Genomic DNA, 15,290 nt, shown 5'->3' on the forward strand with positions numbered 1-15,290 from the left:
ATGTTTTAAAGTTTTTGTAGAAACAATCAGTATATTGTTTCAAAGTTTATGTCTACGTATTCAGTATAAAGTTTCAAGTTTGTTTTAGAAACATTCAATATAATGTTTCAAAGTTTTTTATGGAAATATTCAGTATCATGTTTCATAGTCATGTATCAGTGTTTGTGGAAACATTCAGTACAATATTTCAATATTTTATGTTGAACAAAAAGTATAATGTTTGAATTTTGTATTGGAAACATTCAGTATAATGTTTCAAGTTTTGATGGAAACAAGTATGGTGTTTCAAAGTATTTGTGGAAACATTCAGTAAAATGTTTCAAAGTTTTTGTGGAAGATGGCGCAGTATAATGTTTTCAGTGTTTTGTGGAAGATGCAGTATAATGTTTCAAAGTTTTTGTGGAAACATGCAGTATAATGTTTCAAAGTTTTGTGGAAACATTTAGTATAATGTTTCAAATTTTTGTGGAAACATTCAGTGTAATGTTTCTAGTCTTAGTGGAAACATTCAGTATAATGTTTAAAAGTTTTGTGGAAGCATCCAGTATAATGTTTCAAAGTTTTGTGGAAGCATTCAGTATAATGTTTCAAAGTTTTTTGTAGAAACATTTAGTGTAATGTTTCAAAGTTTTGGTGGAAGCATTCAGTATAATGTTTCTAATCTTAGTGGAAACATTCAGTACAATGTTTCAAAGTTTTGGTGGAAACATTCAGTATAATGTTTCAAAGTTTTGTGGAAACATTCAGTATAATGTTTCAAAGTTTTGTGGAAACATTCAGTATAATGTTTCAAATTTGTTATGGAACATTCAGTATAATGTTTCAAAGTTTTGTGGAAGCATTCAGTATAATGTTTCAAGTTTTTTGTGGAAGCATTCAGTATACATGTAATGTTTCAAAGTTTGGTGGAAGCATTCAGTATAATGTTTTTAAGTCTATATCAAAATATTATAAACTTTTCCATTCTTTTGTTTTCTTTCATTTTACGCTCTCCAGGAAACGCTTGGATAATGATCAAACGGATGACATTGTTATAAGACATATTAACATTGTCAGATTCTTTTAAAAAATATATGTTTTAGGAATTACTATGGCTGTTGTGATTTGTGAGCGCGCGTGTGTGTGAGAGGGTGTGTGTGTTGAAGGGGGGGGGGGGCTAAATGCTTGTGTAACTGAGTATAAAGAAACTCCTATTATTAATAACAAAAGGATTTTTAAAAAATTAATATAATCTTAGTCCTTTACAATTAAGGGAAAAATTACAATGAAGAGGAAAAAAAATTCAAATCCTTAAAAGTCAGGATTATGTTACATCTGTCTCAGAAATCATTCGAGATTTGTACATTTTCCGACTTTTTAACAAAAGACCGCACTCAAAAATATAAATTTTAACTCATCATAGTGGAAATAGAAAGTATTTATAATGTATTGCGGAAAGATGCCCATTGAAAACGCGGAAGAAATTTTTTTTTCTCTGGAATATACAATATGTACAGTTGTTCCATAGAAAATAATAATAGAACAAAACAAGTTAACAGTTTTTTTTTCAAGAATGACCTCTGAAAATGTCTATTAATCCAACTGCCGCTCTATTCATCCTACTGTGTGCTTTTGATGATCTTCCGATTGTTTCAAATATGGATGGATGTTTCGGGTTCGTACTTTTTATATTGCAAACATGTACTTGAGTAATTACATGTAACATAATTACGAAAATAAAGTTATAATTATATAGCATTAATATTTTAAAATGCACAGGGTGTTTTGTCTTTAAAAGTGTCTTAAAATTTTTAGGCATGCTTATGCTTGCTGTGTAGGCTTCGTGTGGAATCAAGAGGAGAGGGCGTGTGTTAGTCAGTATAAAACACATGTACTTGCATCATTGTACTAGAATGTTACACAAATTTTTAATAGACGTTTGAAAAATTTAGATTAGCATATTTGATTTTATGTTTCATGAAACATCTCTATTCGGATTTCACTTCAGAATTATTTTTTTTTATTAATAACAAATTACTTTTCAATGCTAGTTGCCAAAACATTCTACAAATGTATACTATGTATTACCCAAAGGATACATTGTATTTCATTTTTCTTTGCCATGTCTCTCGCAAAACTAATTAAAAGTATTTAAATTTTCTGAAGAATGTCAAAACGGATATTCTGGGATAAATTGCTCTGAAATTTGTCAGTATCCAAATTACGGGGAGGACTGTCAAAATGAATGCAAATGTACCCAGGAAATGTGCGACCATAGTAAAGGCTGCCAAGATATATCAACAGGTATGCTTCTTTAAAACATATACTATATACAGCTAATAATTGACTCATTCTATTTTTTTAATTTACTACTGACCGGTTAGCAGGAAATGCTCACTTCTCCACAGCACCTGATCCCAACTCAGATGTCTTGGTGTCTATTCTACTCTTATTCCTATCGTTATATGGACTTTTGAGCTTTTACATGGACACATTTTAAGCTAATAATTTCATTTACATTTTTTTTTCATTTAAAAATATCAGAATTACTCAAGCGTAAAATTTATGACGTCACGTAGGGAAAACGCTAAAAAGTCCAAAACACGTGCAATTTGATAACAACGTGTTTGTTCACAAATCTTGTTGCATTATTTGATGCATATGAGGTATGCAAATCGTTTTTCAATATTAAGAGACATTATGAATTTATTGCAATCTTGGCACAGTTTACGGAAGTTCAATGGGGTTTTGTTTTTGAAATGCCTAATTAATGAAAAAGGCAACAATGGTTTACTAAGCCTTCTGTAGTAAATTTTCCCCTATAAAACTTTTTAGCCGTTGTCAGAGAGGGTCTGGAGTGGATTTCAATCAACCGTGACGCTGACGTTAACGCGAAACAGAGCCATGTTACGAGCGGATTATTCATCCTGCCATCTCTTAAATCGCCACTTTACTACCACAAAAACAGCCATTTATAGTGTACACGATTATAATCATTACATTCATACGAAATTTGAAAGAAAACAATTCTGCAATTTGGTTTTTTGAGCCAGTCAACTTACTGTTGTATTCCTCTCACTGGCGCATGCGCGCGTCGTTTGACTTATTTTTTTGCGTGGTTACCCATGCTAAATATAGCCAGGGTTTAAAAGATAATCACTCTGATGAAATTCCATGAAAGGAGAAATAAGACTCTGACAGATGCACAAGATGGACATTGAAGATAATGAGAGTTTTCAATTTTCCCTTTTGGGGGGTATCGTCATTTGAGCTTCAATAACTCATGAATAACTACACAAAATCATTTGAGTATTTGGTTTTATCTTTTTGAAAGATGATTTTAAAAGTTAGATAGGAAAACTAAAAAGTATTTTAAGAAAAACAAATTTAATTCACCTCAAAAGTTTACCCTGCGTTTCTTTTTCCCTTCAGTATAGATACGATTAGACAGTTTCTAGTGTTTTGATGAATTTCATTTTGTTTTAATAATAAATCTGATAGTTTCTATAATTATGTAAACAGAAACAAGACACGAGCATTAAGTTCTGTATCTTGTTATAGTTAATAAATAAATGATGTTTAAATATTTGCTGATCATTGGATAATGCCTTAGCTAGGAACTATAAACATTAAAATTGGTTTTAAAAAATTCAGTTTAAACTGTGTCTTTTTCCTTTTAAAATAAAAATAGAAATCAATGCACAAATTGTGCCGACAAAATTACACGAGTTTACAACAGAATCCGTCCATTTGAAGTGGAGGTGACAACATAACGCAAAACCGTCACTTTGTGGCTCAGTTCTGTTACAAAGACATTCTCCAGACACGTGTAGGTACACTGAAACGTTGGTGGATGACCATTGGCTTTTGGCAAGATTCAATACTTTAAATGAAATGAACAAGGCAAAGTCACGGCAGTATCATTATACTAAATACACACATATAGCTGTGAGCTGCATAAAACTGCGGTGAGAGGTTAGTTTTCTTTTAAAATTATAACCCAACATTGAACGTTTCTATCACAGACAAGCTATCAATGTTTTTTTTTTTCTTCTAGCTAATTAGAACAATGGAAATTACTTTTCATACCTTTGTATATATTAACTGTGGCGTTTGTTATTAGAAATAAATCTGATGTACGCAACCAAGATAATTCTGCAAGGCAAATAATTTCACAATATAAAGAATTAAAATGTACAGAACGTGTATCACCGATATAAAATCCTATAATCCTAGACATTGCTTGAATATGGGCTTTTGAGTTACATATATTAAAGATCGATGCAATATATTCAATATATTCAAATTAAGTGTAGAAGAAATCTTCAAAGATTTCCCACCCAAATCTCACATTAACTTTACATTCCTTATATACTTTAAGATTTTATTTTTAGTAACAATTACAATGAAAGAGACTGAAGACATAGGATAGCATATTTCTCACTCTAGCATTTTGGCTATAAACAAACAGAAATCAATTCTGTGTTGAAGATTTTACTTAAAGTTTATAAATGGCTCAAACTTATCACCTTCCTCCCGGGCATGGTTTGAAGAAACTTGAATCTGTTTGTTTCATTACATGTAACATGTACATGTAATTATTTGGTTACTCGTATCATATGAAAGATTTTCTATATATTTTCGTATTGACCGCTGAAAATGTGATCTTTTGGCGCGTCCTTGCCCAAATGATGTTTAAAGAAAATTAATCCAAGCTTTCAAAGGCATGCATCTGGTTTGATATAACTATTCACGATTCTGCTATTCTTGAGGAGTTTTAAGGTATTTATAGATTTTGTTAAAAATTTATCAAAATTGAATTTATTTTTCTTTTTAAATAATTGTGGTTGGGATGATAAAATTCCAGAATGTATTTAAAAGAATCGTTTGCGCGACCACCTGAAAAAATTCTAAGCCCCACACAAAGAGGAAATAGTGTTATCTATATTTTGTATCTAATAGTAGAAAATAGTATTAAAATCAAACTCGCAATTTACAATTAACATCACATTTACAAAAATATACTTTTTCATAAGGAGGAAATAGTCGTTGAGAAACACGGAAATTATTTATTTGTATTAAAGCTTATCTCCTGAATAACATTTTAAATACACGTGTTGAAGGAAAAATGTTTTCTGATCTACATTCTTTTTTAATTTTACTTTGGATCTTGATAGACTGTCCTCTAAGTGTTCTGAACATGAACAACTGTCATGGGTAAGGCGTCAGAAAACCTAATTTCTGCACATGCTGGCTAGATTTATAAATTAAGTAGCGTTTAATAACTTAATACATGTATATTTTATAAATCTAAAATGAATCTACTCATGGACAGTTTTTTTTTTTGTTAAATCTTTGAAGCATAAAGAGGGGAATGTTCGTAAATATCGCTAGGCTCTGCACACGTATAGTTTTATAATGTATATGTATATTTATCTTCGGGAGTATTTATGAACATTTCTTAGAAATATTAGAGAGATAATTGTTAAAAAATATTAGAGAGATAATTCATATTAAGTATTTAATCTTAATAAAGACCTAATGATTGTAACATAATTTATACCCAATACCCAATCAACTTATATAGTCATGTAACTCGTGAATATATGATTTAAAATTATCATATACACACTCGCTTTTTTCAAAGATTTAAAAAAATTCATTAGTCTCTTGCTCTTTTGTAATAATTTAAGTTGTTTTAAATAATTCCCCCTAAATAGTTTAAAGAATTATTTATTTTTGTTCAATTACAAGTTATTATATATTTGAGGAAATATGTATACCTCTCGAAAGCACACCATTTTCCAATGCTTTAAACGTCTAATCAGGATATCAAACTACTTACATATTTTAGGAACGCCCATGGTTGCTGCGATGGATACTTCTGGGATAGAAACGCCTGTGTCAGTGAGTTATAAATAAAAGAATAATGAATTTACCATTACGTAATCGTTCTTATAGGTTAAGCAAAATACGTCATAATATTGAAAATTGGTTTTAAAAAGTTTAAACACTTTTTTGTCAATAGAAAGCAGCCAGCTGGTAACATTTATTTTATACATATCTATAGAATGTCCAACGGGGTATACAGACAAAAACTGCTCAGAAAAATGTAGGTACCCGAGCTACGGAGAGGAGTGTCAACTCGAATGTCAATGCAATAAGACAGAATGTGACTATATCGCTGGTTGTATAGATGTTTCTACAGGTAAATGTATATGTATATGCGTTTCCACAAATGATGTCAAATTCATCAATCGTATAGGCATGATAGATTTTCATTTCATTTTTTATACATTTTTCAGTAACGAATTTAGACAAAACTTCGATGCTGAATGGTAAGACTGACCCGAGCTTACATTCCTCAAAGAAATTACAAAGTTCATGGAGTGTAAATAAAATAATCTCTCTATGCACTTTAGTGATATTTTCCATCAGTATTGTGCTTTGTGGAGTGCATTTAATAGTGACAATGAAGAAACGGATATGTGAACACGCATCCCACTTACAAACAGAATCGTCACAAAATGATGCCCAGTACCAGGAAATTCCAGATAATCGTATTCTTAGAAATCTCACAAATGAGAATCAGGATTGTACAAGTGTCACGCAAGTATAGAGTAACCTGAACTGAGCATAAATACATTAATTAAATTTAGGACTAATTCAGAAGCGAGCTGTCATACTCATGTTTAAAAGTGATTGATTTTTTGTATTTTTTTTTTTGTATATTTGCTATAAGTGTCATGCTGAATATGTCACATAAGACTCGTTTTCCTGTTCGAGCACTGTTGAGGGAGTGTATCAAAATATCAATAAATATCCTTTGTTAATATTGTTCTCATTTTAGAACATTTAACAATAATTAGTAGTAATATCAGTAATTATCTTAAATCACCATGCAAGTTATACAAAATATAAATGGTGCCTGTTTTGTAGGGTAACATTTGAAATTGACACCCCAAGGAAAACCATTGTCAAACGACGCGTCAGCGGAGGTTGACAATGGTTTTTTCTGAGGGGTGTCGATTTCAAATGCTACCCAACAAAACAGGCACCATTTATTTTATTATACTGAATGTCGTATTGATTTAGGACGTCAGCAAAAAAACAGTCGATCGTCTTTACGTTCATGTATATAATCTTTCATACTCACCGGTTCACTAATCTCCTTATTGTTTGTTTGATACTCGAATTGAGCCATTATCATATAAAGTTTCGTTATTTCTGTTTTGTAAGCATGTTTCCTACACTCGCAAGCATGTTTCGTCTGTCGTTTGTTGTTTTCAAGTAAGCTATATCGGACGCAGGCTTTTATTGACGTCAAGTTAATTCCAGTTCTTTCAAACGCGCAACTGACGTTTGAGAATTCTAGTGTGAACCGCACGCGCATAATTTCCACGCATGTGGCATCACCGTTGTGTTACCCGTTGTCACGTGTGTTGCTAAGGCTCAGGGTAATCGAACGGATTGTTACCTGCGTCTAAACCAATCAGATTTTAGTATTTAACATGAAAGTATAATAATATGCAATATACACAAACATTGTTTTTATGTTTTTAAATGCTCTATTTTCTGGCTATTGTTATTTTTCAATAATAAAGCTGTCCATATTCCAACGTACATGTATGCTTTGAGTCTATGAAACTCAGTGTTTCGCTTAAAAGTTTATATATTATTCAATCTATTTGATATGATTATGTCTATTTTACTATTATCCAGATTGCATTTTAGGAAAATGAATTTACTTAATATTTATTCGTAAAATAGTTGCAAATGACACTTTTTATTTTTTAAAAAATCTTTTGCCAAAGTTTGCATGAACAAGTATATAAACCAAAACATTTTTTTAAAGATTCTATGCCAGTCAAATATTAGATGTAATACACAATCAAAGAGAATATTGAATGCATACTCAGAAGAGGGAACTTTATAAAGGATGTTTATATATTACTATGAATTAACAATGTTTCTTCTCAATAACTATAAATATCTAAATTTGTGTATCCATGACACGTATTTGGCGCTCGATATTTCTATGCCCCCGTAATCGAAGTTTCGGGGGTATATAGTTTTTGTCGTGTCCGTCTGTCTCTCTGTTTGTCCGCAAAAACTTTAACCTTGCTCATAACTTTTGATTTAGTGGAGCTATGACTTTCATTTTTTACATGTGTATACCTTGTGAAAAGATATTTCCTTGGGTACAACCAAATTTGACCTTTTGACCTTGACCTTGGAGTTTGACCCACTTTTACATGAAAATTTTAACTTTTTACTTTGGCCATATGAGAACAGCATCCTCACCACGTCAGGGGTCCTGAGTCAACTCGTTGCTGTTGGACCCCGGACTTATTTCATTCGAAATCTGCGGGTTGACTACAGCGACGTCTTTCGGGGAAATTACAATCTCTCGACCAATCAAATTAAGCCTAACACAATACCTTTCGGTAAGACAGCCAATATGGCTGATATAGAAGTTGTAAACAGAATTTGTCAGAAATTCAATCTGAAGTCACTTACAGATCAACAAATTTCGGCGATCGATGCCCTGAAGAAAGGAAACGACACATTTGTTGGGACAAAGACGGGGAGTGGGAAATATCTGGTCTACGAAAGCTCGCCGATTGAGAGAATGGTGTTACAACTGTGCTTGCTCCGCTGAACAGTATTATGTCTGAACAAATAGAGAGACTGAACAGGCTAGGATACAGAGCTGTGCAAGTATCGAATGACACTGATAAGCAAGCTGTTATGAACGGATATTTTCAGTTCGTGTTTGGAAGCCCCGAACTTCTTGTCGGTGATGATAAATGGAGAGAAGTTTTGAGAAATCCAATCTTCACATCAAAACACCAATTGATTGTGGTCGATGAGGCCCACACCGTAATTCAGTGGTAATTTAAGAAGAATACATCAACCATTTGAATATAGAATAATTGCATCAACTTGAAATTGCCCCTTTTTAACAACGCATGTTTTAAAACTTCCTCACATGTCAAATGATGTTTCTTTAATTTAATTTAGTTTTCCAGGAAATCGATTATTAATTTATTAAAATTGAAAGTTTGTGTATACTTTTAGGGGGCTAGAGCATCAACAAGAAGGGCCATTTCGACAGTGGTTTGCTCACATAGGAGAGATGCGATCACTTTGCAGTGGGGTACCTATACTGGCGCTCACTGCGACAGCTAGCCCCACACACAGATGCCAAATTATGCAGAAACTGTGTTTTCGTCATCCATCCTGTAATTCTAGACAGTCCAGATAGATCAAACATTAAATTGAATGTACTGAAAGTGAAAAATAATGTAGAATTAGAAAAATGTATTTCAGTGGTTAACAGCTGCATTACATGTAGTTGAGAATGGGCAAGAATTACAGAGGCATCTAATATTTTGTAACTCAATTAAAAACTGTGCTATGATTTATATGCTGTTCTTAAAAATCTGTGGGCCTACAAATCATTTTAACATGTATCACAGTAAAACAACTGTTGCCACTAAAGAAAAAATCCGTAAAGACATGAATGAAGCGAATGGTAGTATAAAAGTGTTAATATGCACAAATGCAGCAGGGATGGGAGTGAATTTCCAAAACTTAAGGGATGGCAGGGATGGATCCCCATCAAATGAACTGATTATCTACAAGGCAAATCAATTACAAAAGGTGGATGATGATGTGATTGAGCTTCTTAAAAGTACTAGTACCTGTAGGCGAAAAATGCTAAATGAAGCTTACATGAAGAAACACACAAGAGATTGTGATCACCTCTGTTGTGACATCTGTGAATTAATGTGCAAATGTCAAAGTGATGGTTGTCTGTCAAAGCATTCTGCAAAGGAAACATTTTTGAATTTGAGAGATGAAGATAATGAACTAGACATGAGAAGAGAAATAGGAGGAGAAGAGAAAGCCATTGTTCAACAAAGACTTCAGTCATTGAAGGACAACATATTTGAAGGAACCAAATCTTTCATTCACAGTGACATTGTTTGTGGGTTTTCTGTTCAAGAAATCATAGCAAGTTACCTTTTTTATTTACTGTTAATGATATACTAGATAAAACAAGTGTTTATTCTTTTTCATTAGCCAGCAAGATAATCCCAATAATTACAGAAATATTCAATGACAATGAAATGTATGCATTAGAGGAGATTAACTCTGATTAATAATTATAAAAAAAAAACAAAAACATAGTTAATCTGTTATTAGTTATTCAATGTCCGTTTTTATTTGGTTCATTCATGATCATTTTATTTATTTCTATAGATTTTCAAAATATTTGGGATTCATTTCACATAGTCTAATTTATAGAGCTTAGATCATATAATTCTCTGTTTTATTTTCATTTTTTAGCACAATCTGGCTGGATGAATTAAATTATACTATTAAGAAATTTATGTTATTTTGGGATCTTATTTTAAAATACTTTTCCCATATAGTTGTATGTCAAACTTTGATCCCCCATTGTGGTCTAACCCTTCTCCCAGAGGACATGACCTCAATAAACTTAAAACTTCTGTACCAGTGGATGCTTCCACATGAGTTTCATATTTCCTGGCTCAGTGGTTCTTGAGAAAACGATTTAAAAAAATTTTGGTCGGAAAAGTTCACTTGAGACTTGAAAGATATAGCTATTAAAGCAGTTGTCTGTTATCTGACATGATTTTTTCTTAGAACGGCTAAAATACATTTGAACTATACATGTACTGAAAACATCCACATGACTTGCGAACTGCATGCCATGTTTTACAGATGTACTTTTGCTGTTTCGTGCTGAGTAACTAAATAATTTTTTGATCTGAATTTACATTTACCATAATGACTATTACAAAAAATCACCCCATCCAAGCAAGTAAAGTATTTGAAAGTTATATCGGCAAATAAGTAGCATTCACGTCGAGCTAATTTTCTAATATTTTGAAGAAAAAAGATGCTATCAAATGATGCTGACTTCAATGAGAAGCTACTTTTATTTGTTTTTATTTGGCTATGTCTATTATAACCGCTGGTAGGACTAATGAATTATTTGTAACTTGGTTGCTAAAAAAACAGACAATTTTTATTTTGACGCAGATTAGTATGGCACTCAAAATTCACAAAAATGAGCTAAAATAGTTTCACAGTTGAGAAACTAGGTTTATCGACTGTATACTGTAAACTATAGTTTACAAACAATAGTTAACAATTCGTAAACTACAGTTTTCATTACGAATGCTAATCTTAGTTTTTCTGTTTGTAATAAAACGTTAACAATAAATTATGTTGATAAACATAGATTCACGTCTGAAAAAAATAATTTACAAACCATAGGTAAGCGTTGTTAATCAAAGTTTCACAAATCGTGAAACTATATTTATCAGATTGTTAACTATAATTAAGAGTTGTAAACCATAGTGTAAAATATAGATTAACATTCTTAATAATAGTTTAAAGTCGGTAAGTTATACTTTACAACCGGTAAAGCTAGTTTACCGACTGTGAAACTATATATTAAGCTAATTTTTGTGAATTTGGCGTGCCATAGATTAGGCCTAATAAATAGGTAAAGTGCATTCTCATATATACTAGTAATATATTCCGTCTCTTGATATGTTGTAAACATGACAAGGTTAATCCAGTTTATTATCTGTAGTTACAGCGAGATTGCAGTTCCTGCGACGCACAGAAAAGTTTTTATTTAGCTTAGCGAAGGTTTATGAGCTGAACCACTCTAAATTGGAGGTTGCAGATCTCAATTTTTTTTCCTTAAATTTGAATCAAGGTTTACATAAATCGCTATTCATATCCACCTTTAAAGGGGTTTTGGGCCGTTATTGGAAGAAACCTAAATCTCCGTAACCCAACGATGCTGAAATGACAATAGATCCACTTACTCCAGAGATTTCTCTCAAAAGTTAACAGGCGACTTGACGGACGCCGGACACTAACGACAGGGAGAGGAAACTAATGAAATTAGCATTTCAGGTGATGTGTATTTTAAATCAATTAGACAGAATGTTTTAAATTATATTTAATTCTCTATGAAATATAAATTTCAATCAAAGAATTACTGTAGTTTGTTGGGTATGCCAGAGGCATTGGCGATAGTTGGAAATATCGGATAATATATGCTTCGTCAGTTGATATTATGCAAATAATCCTACATTTCCAGCTGTCGTTGCATTTGATGCCCTTCCATACCCAAGAAACTAGACAGTGTTTACTATATAAATATACATATAATTATATGTATACATGTAACTACAACATATCTATATATTACATGCAACAAAAAAAAAATAGTTGCGGAGAAATAAACGAACATTAATGTTTTAAAGAAGATTTTTTCAAAGTACAACAAAGGTACGAATGTCAATATGAATTTATTCATTCCCATTATTTGTTGATTCGATTTCCTTCAACTTACCAAGGATATGGTGAATCCACAAAAGGCAAGTAGATTTTAACGCAGTACCATACAGAAACGATGCCTTTGGGTAACGTTGCTCACCTTAGCACATTAGTTAAACATATAGGCAAAAACACAAATCAGCTCAGTATTGGAAATTTAATCAGCAGGTTGGGGGGAGGGTGAATTTTATACATTTACTGCTTGAGAATGTCAACATATCAATATAATAGGAATATGTAACTTTGCCGTTCTCGAGAGGGATAGTTTTAAGCATTTTTTTAGTAGACATACTATTTTGTAAATAAGTGTCACCAAAACACACTAGGCCTCTGGGTTATGAAACAATTACATGTACCAGTCCTTTTCTCATGAGTGTGTTTATAAAACATTAATTGAGCTGATTTACTTTGTACTGACCATGAAAATTCATTGTACCAAAGAAAATAGAAGCCATGCAGGCATTCTATGCTTCACTGTGCTTAGCAGATCAAAATGTACATGCTGTCTTTTCAAAAAGTTTGTCAATGCATTTATTTTTTTCATAAGGTACTAATAAAAATAGCCTACATACTTTATAAGATATTTTAGGCAGGGGTAAAAGTGCCCCTTAAGTTATAATACTTCATAACTTCAATAGTTATACAAAAAGTGGATATTGTACATGTGTTATGAAACTGAAATTTCAGAACTTTGAACTTTCTTTGATTTTAAGTTAATGACATTGTAATATATACATTTATCATGTTAAGTTTTGAAGGGGTGGATACATGCATATAAAAAGAAACATTGCAACGTTTTGTATAAAGTTCTATTTTTAAAAACTTTCAAAAGTAATGGTAATGCATTACTTTACCAAAGTAATGGTAATGTAATGCATTACTTTAGGAAAATAGAGAAATAGTAATGGTAATTTAATGCCCAAATTGTTGAAGTAATGGTAATGGTAATGCATTACTTTCAATGTAATTCGCCCAAGCCTGACATGTACCATTTGCCCCTTTGAGTCATAATTGGAATAAAATTTAATCTTCACTACATACGAATACGTACATATCAACTTGACTAAACCTTACTTTTCTGTTCTGTAGTAGATTTTTCCTTCTGTATATTCTTACGTAAAACTCCATCATTGCCGCCAACCCCCCCCCCCCCCCAACCCCCCATCCCAAGGCTATGATTTCAAGAAACCTGAATCCTTAACACTTTAGGACGGTTCCTTTAATTCCATTTAAAAATGTCTAACCATATATTGGCTGTTCTCCAGATAATTATTAAAAAATATTTTAATATACCAATTATGTAAAATTTGATACTATATTGTGTCCCTATCCATTGATTTGAACAATCATGAGTTAGATTTGACTAATTATGAACCTACACTGGATGAGGATGCTTAATTCAATACCATTCAATACCCTCTTCTTTCTGAGGGTGGGATGAAACTGCAAAAGGAAACTTTACAAAAGGAAAAATCCTTGAAAGTCTTCTCAGGTACAACATTGAATTGATATGAAGGCAATCGTATGTGTTAATTCAAATTTGGTTCTACTCCAATAGCGGCGGAGGGGAACACACCAGGAGAATCTTTCACCGGAATATATATATGAAAAAATCTTGAAGTTATTTCTCTTGTTAAAATCAATGCATCTTATTATCTTATTTATATGCAAGAATCTTTAGTGTCTGACAATTTGTAGATATCCAGGTTCTCAGAAATAAGTTTGGGCTCCCAGTTTTTTACATTTTGCGTTGTTATTTCATTTCGCATTGTACTTGTAACAGGGCAACAAGAGGGAATCAGAGTTTTCAATTGCAAGGAATGATAAGGAATGGAATTTCTTAAATGATTGGTTTTGGCCGACGGATGTGTTGTATCAAGTGTTGAATCAGGTGATACATCAATGACATACTTATTGAAGTAATCATTTGTCCTTCGTCATATCGCTTTTAAAAAAACAGCAATGATAAAATTATTTTAGTAATAACAAGCAAATATTTTTTTTAACTTAAAGACGCAAAGTCATTTATATTTTTATGCAAATTTCAAATTATAATAACATTTATGTGTACTATTTGGTACAACAGATAAAACTAGCACAAATGTCAAAAAACAGTAAACAAAATCTCAGTTACTTGTAATCAATGTTTGTTAAATTGTTCAAACATCGTCTGTATTACTTCTTTTCAATTCAGAAGCCTCTTCTATATCTGTAACATAAAAAAAGCATGTACTTAAAAAAAGGGATAACATCACTTAAAGATTGATTTAGAACTACTTGGACTGTTGCCATAAAAAAATCCAGGAATGTTTAAGGAATTGAAATTCCGAATAACAAAATCTATTATTAAAAAATATAATCTAAAAAAAATCTAATATTAAAAAAGTATTTTCCAGTAATTGTCATCTCCCTCGGGAGATGACACATTAAGATTGTATGCCGGAAGTGAAGTCCTAGTGTAAGCCTCCATTAATCTTTCGGAAGTCCTCGATGTTTTACAGAGTTCCAAGTAGCCTGTAAACTGGTTTTCTTTTAGAAGAACTAGCTTAGGAGTGTGTGATCTACTTTCGGTTTAGGCCTATTTGAAAGCCAAGGAAAATTTAGAAAAGAAGTACGATACTTATAAATATCTATAGTTTCGGTGTGTCGTATATATATTGATCCTCAATACTATGCCTTATTAAATTGGTAAGCCACACAAGGAGAATTGACAATGACGTGATTTCTATATATAGATTTGTTGACGCGAAGGGAAAACTGGTTCTCGCACAAAAGTAGATTCTGCAAAAAATTAACGAAGAGTGGTCAACACTAATTTTATGTTAATTTTTTAGTCTGTAATTGGACTTATTAAGTTAATTCCTGTCAAACTTTAATGATAAGCTCCTTTTAAATGAATGATAATTATTGTTGATAAT

At 31.9% G+C, this 15,290-nt stretch overlaps 4 protein-coding genes across 7 annotated transcripts in view; 3 read left to right on the plus strand and 1 right to left on the minus strand.

Annotated features, from left to right (window-relative positions):
* The first annotated feature begins 1,491 nt into the window (after positions 1-1,491).
* LOC134276981 (multiple epidermal growth factor-like domains protein 10) lies at positions 1,492-6,936 on the plus strand. Of its 3 annotated transcripts, none has more exons than XR_009994153.1 (6): positions 1,492-1,654; positions 1,795-1,853; positions 2,146-2,283; positions 5,834-5,882; positions 6,050-6,187; positions 6,285-6,936. XR_009994153.1 is itself a non-coding variant. In XM_062759265.1 (6 exons), exons 1-5 carry the CDS (start codon positions 1,566-1,568, stop codon positions 6,173-6,175), a joined length of 465 nt encoding a protein of 154 aa, XP_062615249.1. In that variant the 5' UTR covers positions 1,492-1,565; the 3' UTR covers positions 6,176-6,187; positions 6,285-6,936. The 3 variants fall into 3 exon arrangements, 2 of the variants coding, with proteins under 2 accessions (XP_062615249.1, XP_062615248.1); XM_062759265.1 differs by having other exon boundaries at positions 5,834-5,886; XM_062759264.1 differs by lacking the exons at positions 1,492-1,654; positions 1,795-1,853; positions 2,146-2,283 and adding an exon at positions 4,328-5,196 and having other exon boundaries at positions 5,834-5,886.
* Positions 6,937-8,440: 1,504 nt separating this feature from the next.
* LOC134276992 (ATP-dependent DNA helicase RecQ-like) lies at positions 8,441-9,247 on the plus strand. The gene is made up of 3 exons (XM_062759275.1): positions 8,441-8,614; positions 8,749-8,873; positions 9,061-9,247. The coding sequence occupies exons 1-3, from the start codon at positions 8,441-8,443 to the stop codon at positions 9,245-9,247; spliced, it is 486 nt and encodes a 161-aa protein (XP_062615259.1).
* A 203-nt stretch (positions 9,248-9,450) lies between these two features.
* On the plus strand, positions 9,451-10,148 carry LOC134276993 (uncharacterized). The gene is made up of 2 exons (XM_062759276.1): positions 9,451-9,973; positions 10,069-10,148. Exons 1-2 carry the CDS (start codon positions 9,451-9,453, stop codon positions 10,146-10,148), a joined length of 603 nt encoding a protein of 200 aa, XP_062615260.1.
* A 4,243-nt stretch (positions 10,149-14,391) lies between these two features.
* The window catches only part of LOC134276984 (uncharacterized), a 42,393-nt gene continuing 41,494 nt past the window's right edge, over positions 14,392-15,290 (minus strand). For both annotated transcript variants that reach the window (XM_062759268.1, XM_062759266.1), the window contains one exon: positions 14,392-14,581. In XM_062759268.1, coding sequence (XP_062615252.1) covers positions 14,532-14,581 — 50 coding nt within the window. In that variant the 3' untranslated portion in view covers positions 14,392-14,531. The remainder of the gene's footprint in view (positions 14,582-15,290) is intronic.

This window comes from Saccostrea cucullata, unplaced genomic scaffold (assembly GCF_032062105.1).
Source record: "Saccostrea cucullata isolate Sc308-1 unplaced genomic scaffold, CSIRO_AGI_Scuc_v1 ctg386, whole genome shotgun sequence".
In the NCBI taxonomy this organism is placed as follows: Eukaryota; Metazoa; Mollusca; class Bivalvia; order Ostreida; family Ostreidae; genus Saccostrea; species Saccostrea cuccullata.

Bases quoted from the DNA above. Each gene is read 5' to 3' on its own strand.
- LOC134276981 (XM_062759264.1), top strand. From the start codon at position 5,108: ATGTTTTCTGATCTACATTCTTTTTTAATTTTACTTTGGATCTTGATA. The intron at 5,887-6,049 runs GTGAGTTATAAA...ACATATCTATAG, and splicing joins GGATAGAAACGCCTGTGTCA to AATGTCCAACGGGGTATACA. The intron at 6,188-6,284 runs GTAAATGTATAT...TACATTTTTCAG, and splicing joins TTGTATAGATGTTTCTACAG to TAACGAATTTAGACAAAACT.
- LOC134276992 (XM_062759275.1), top strand. From the start codon at position 8,441: ATGGCTGATATAGAAGTTGTAAACAGAATTTGTCAGAAATTCAATCTG. The intron at 8,615-8,748 runs GTGTTACAACTG...GGATATTTTCAG, and splicing joins GCTCGCCGATTGAGAGAATG to TTCGTGTTTGGAAGCCCCGA. The intron at 8,874-9,060 runs GTAATTTAAGAA...GTATACTTTTAG, and splicing joins GCCCACACCGTAATTCAGTG to GGGGCTAGAGCATCAACAAG.
- LOC134276993 (XM_062759276.1), top strand. From the start codon at position 9,451: ATGTATCACAGTAAAACAACTGTTGCCACTAAAGAAAAAATCCGTAAA. The intron at 9,974-10,068 runs GTGGGTTTTCTG...CTTTTTCATTAG, and splicing joins CATTCACAGTGACATTGTTT to CCAGCAAGATAATCCCAATA.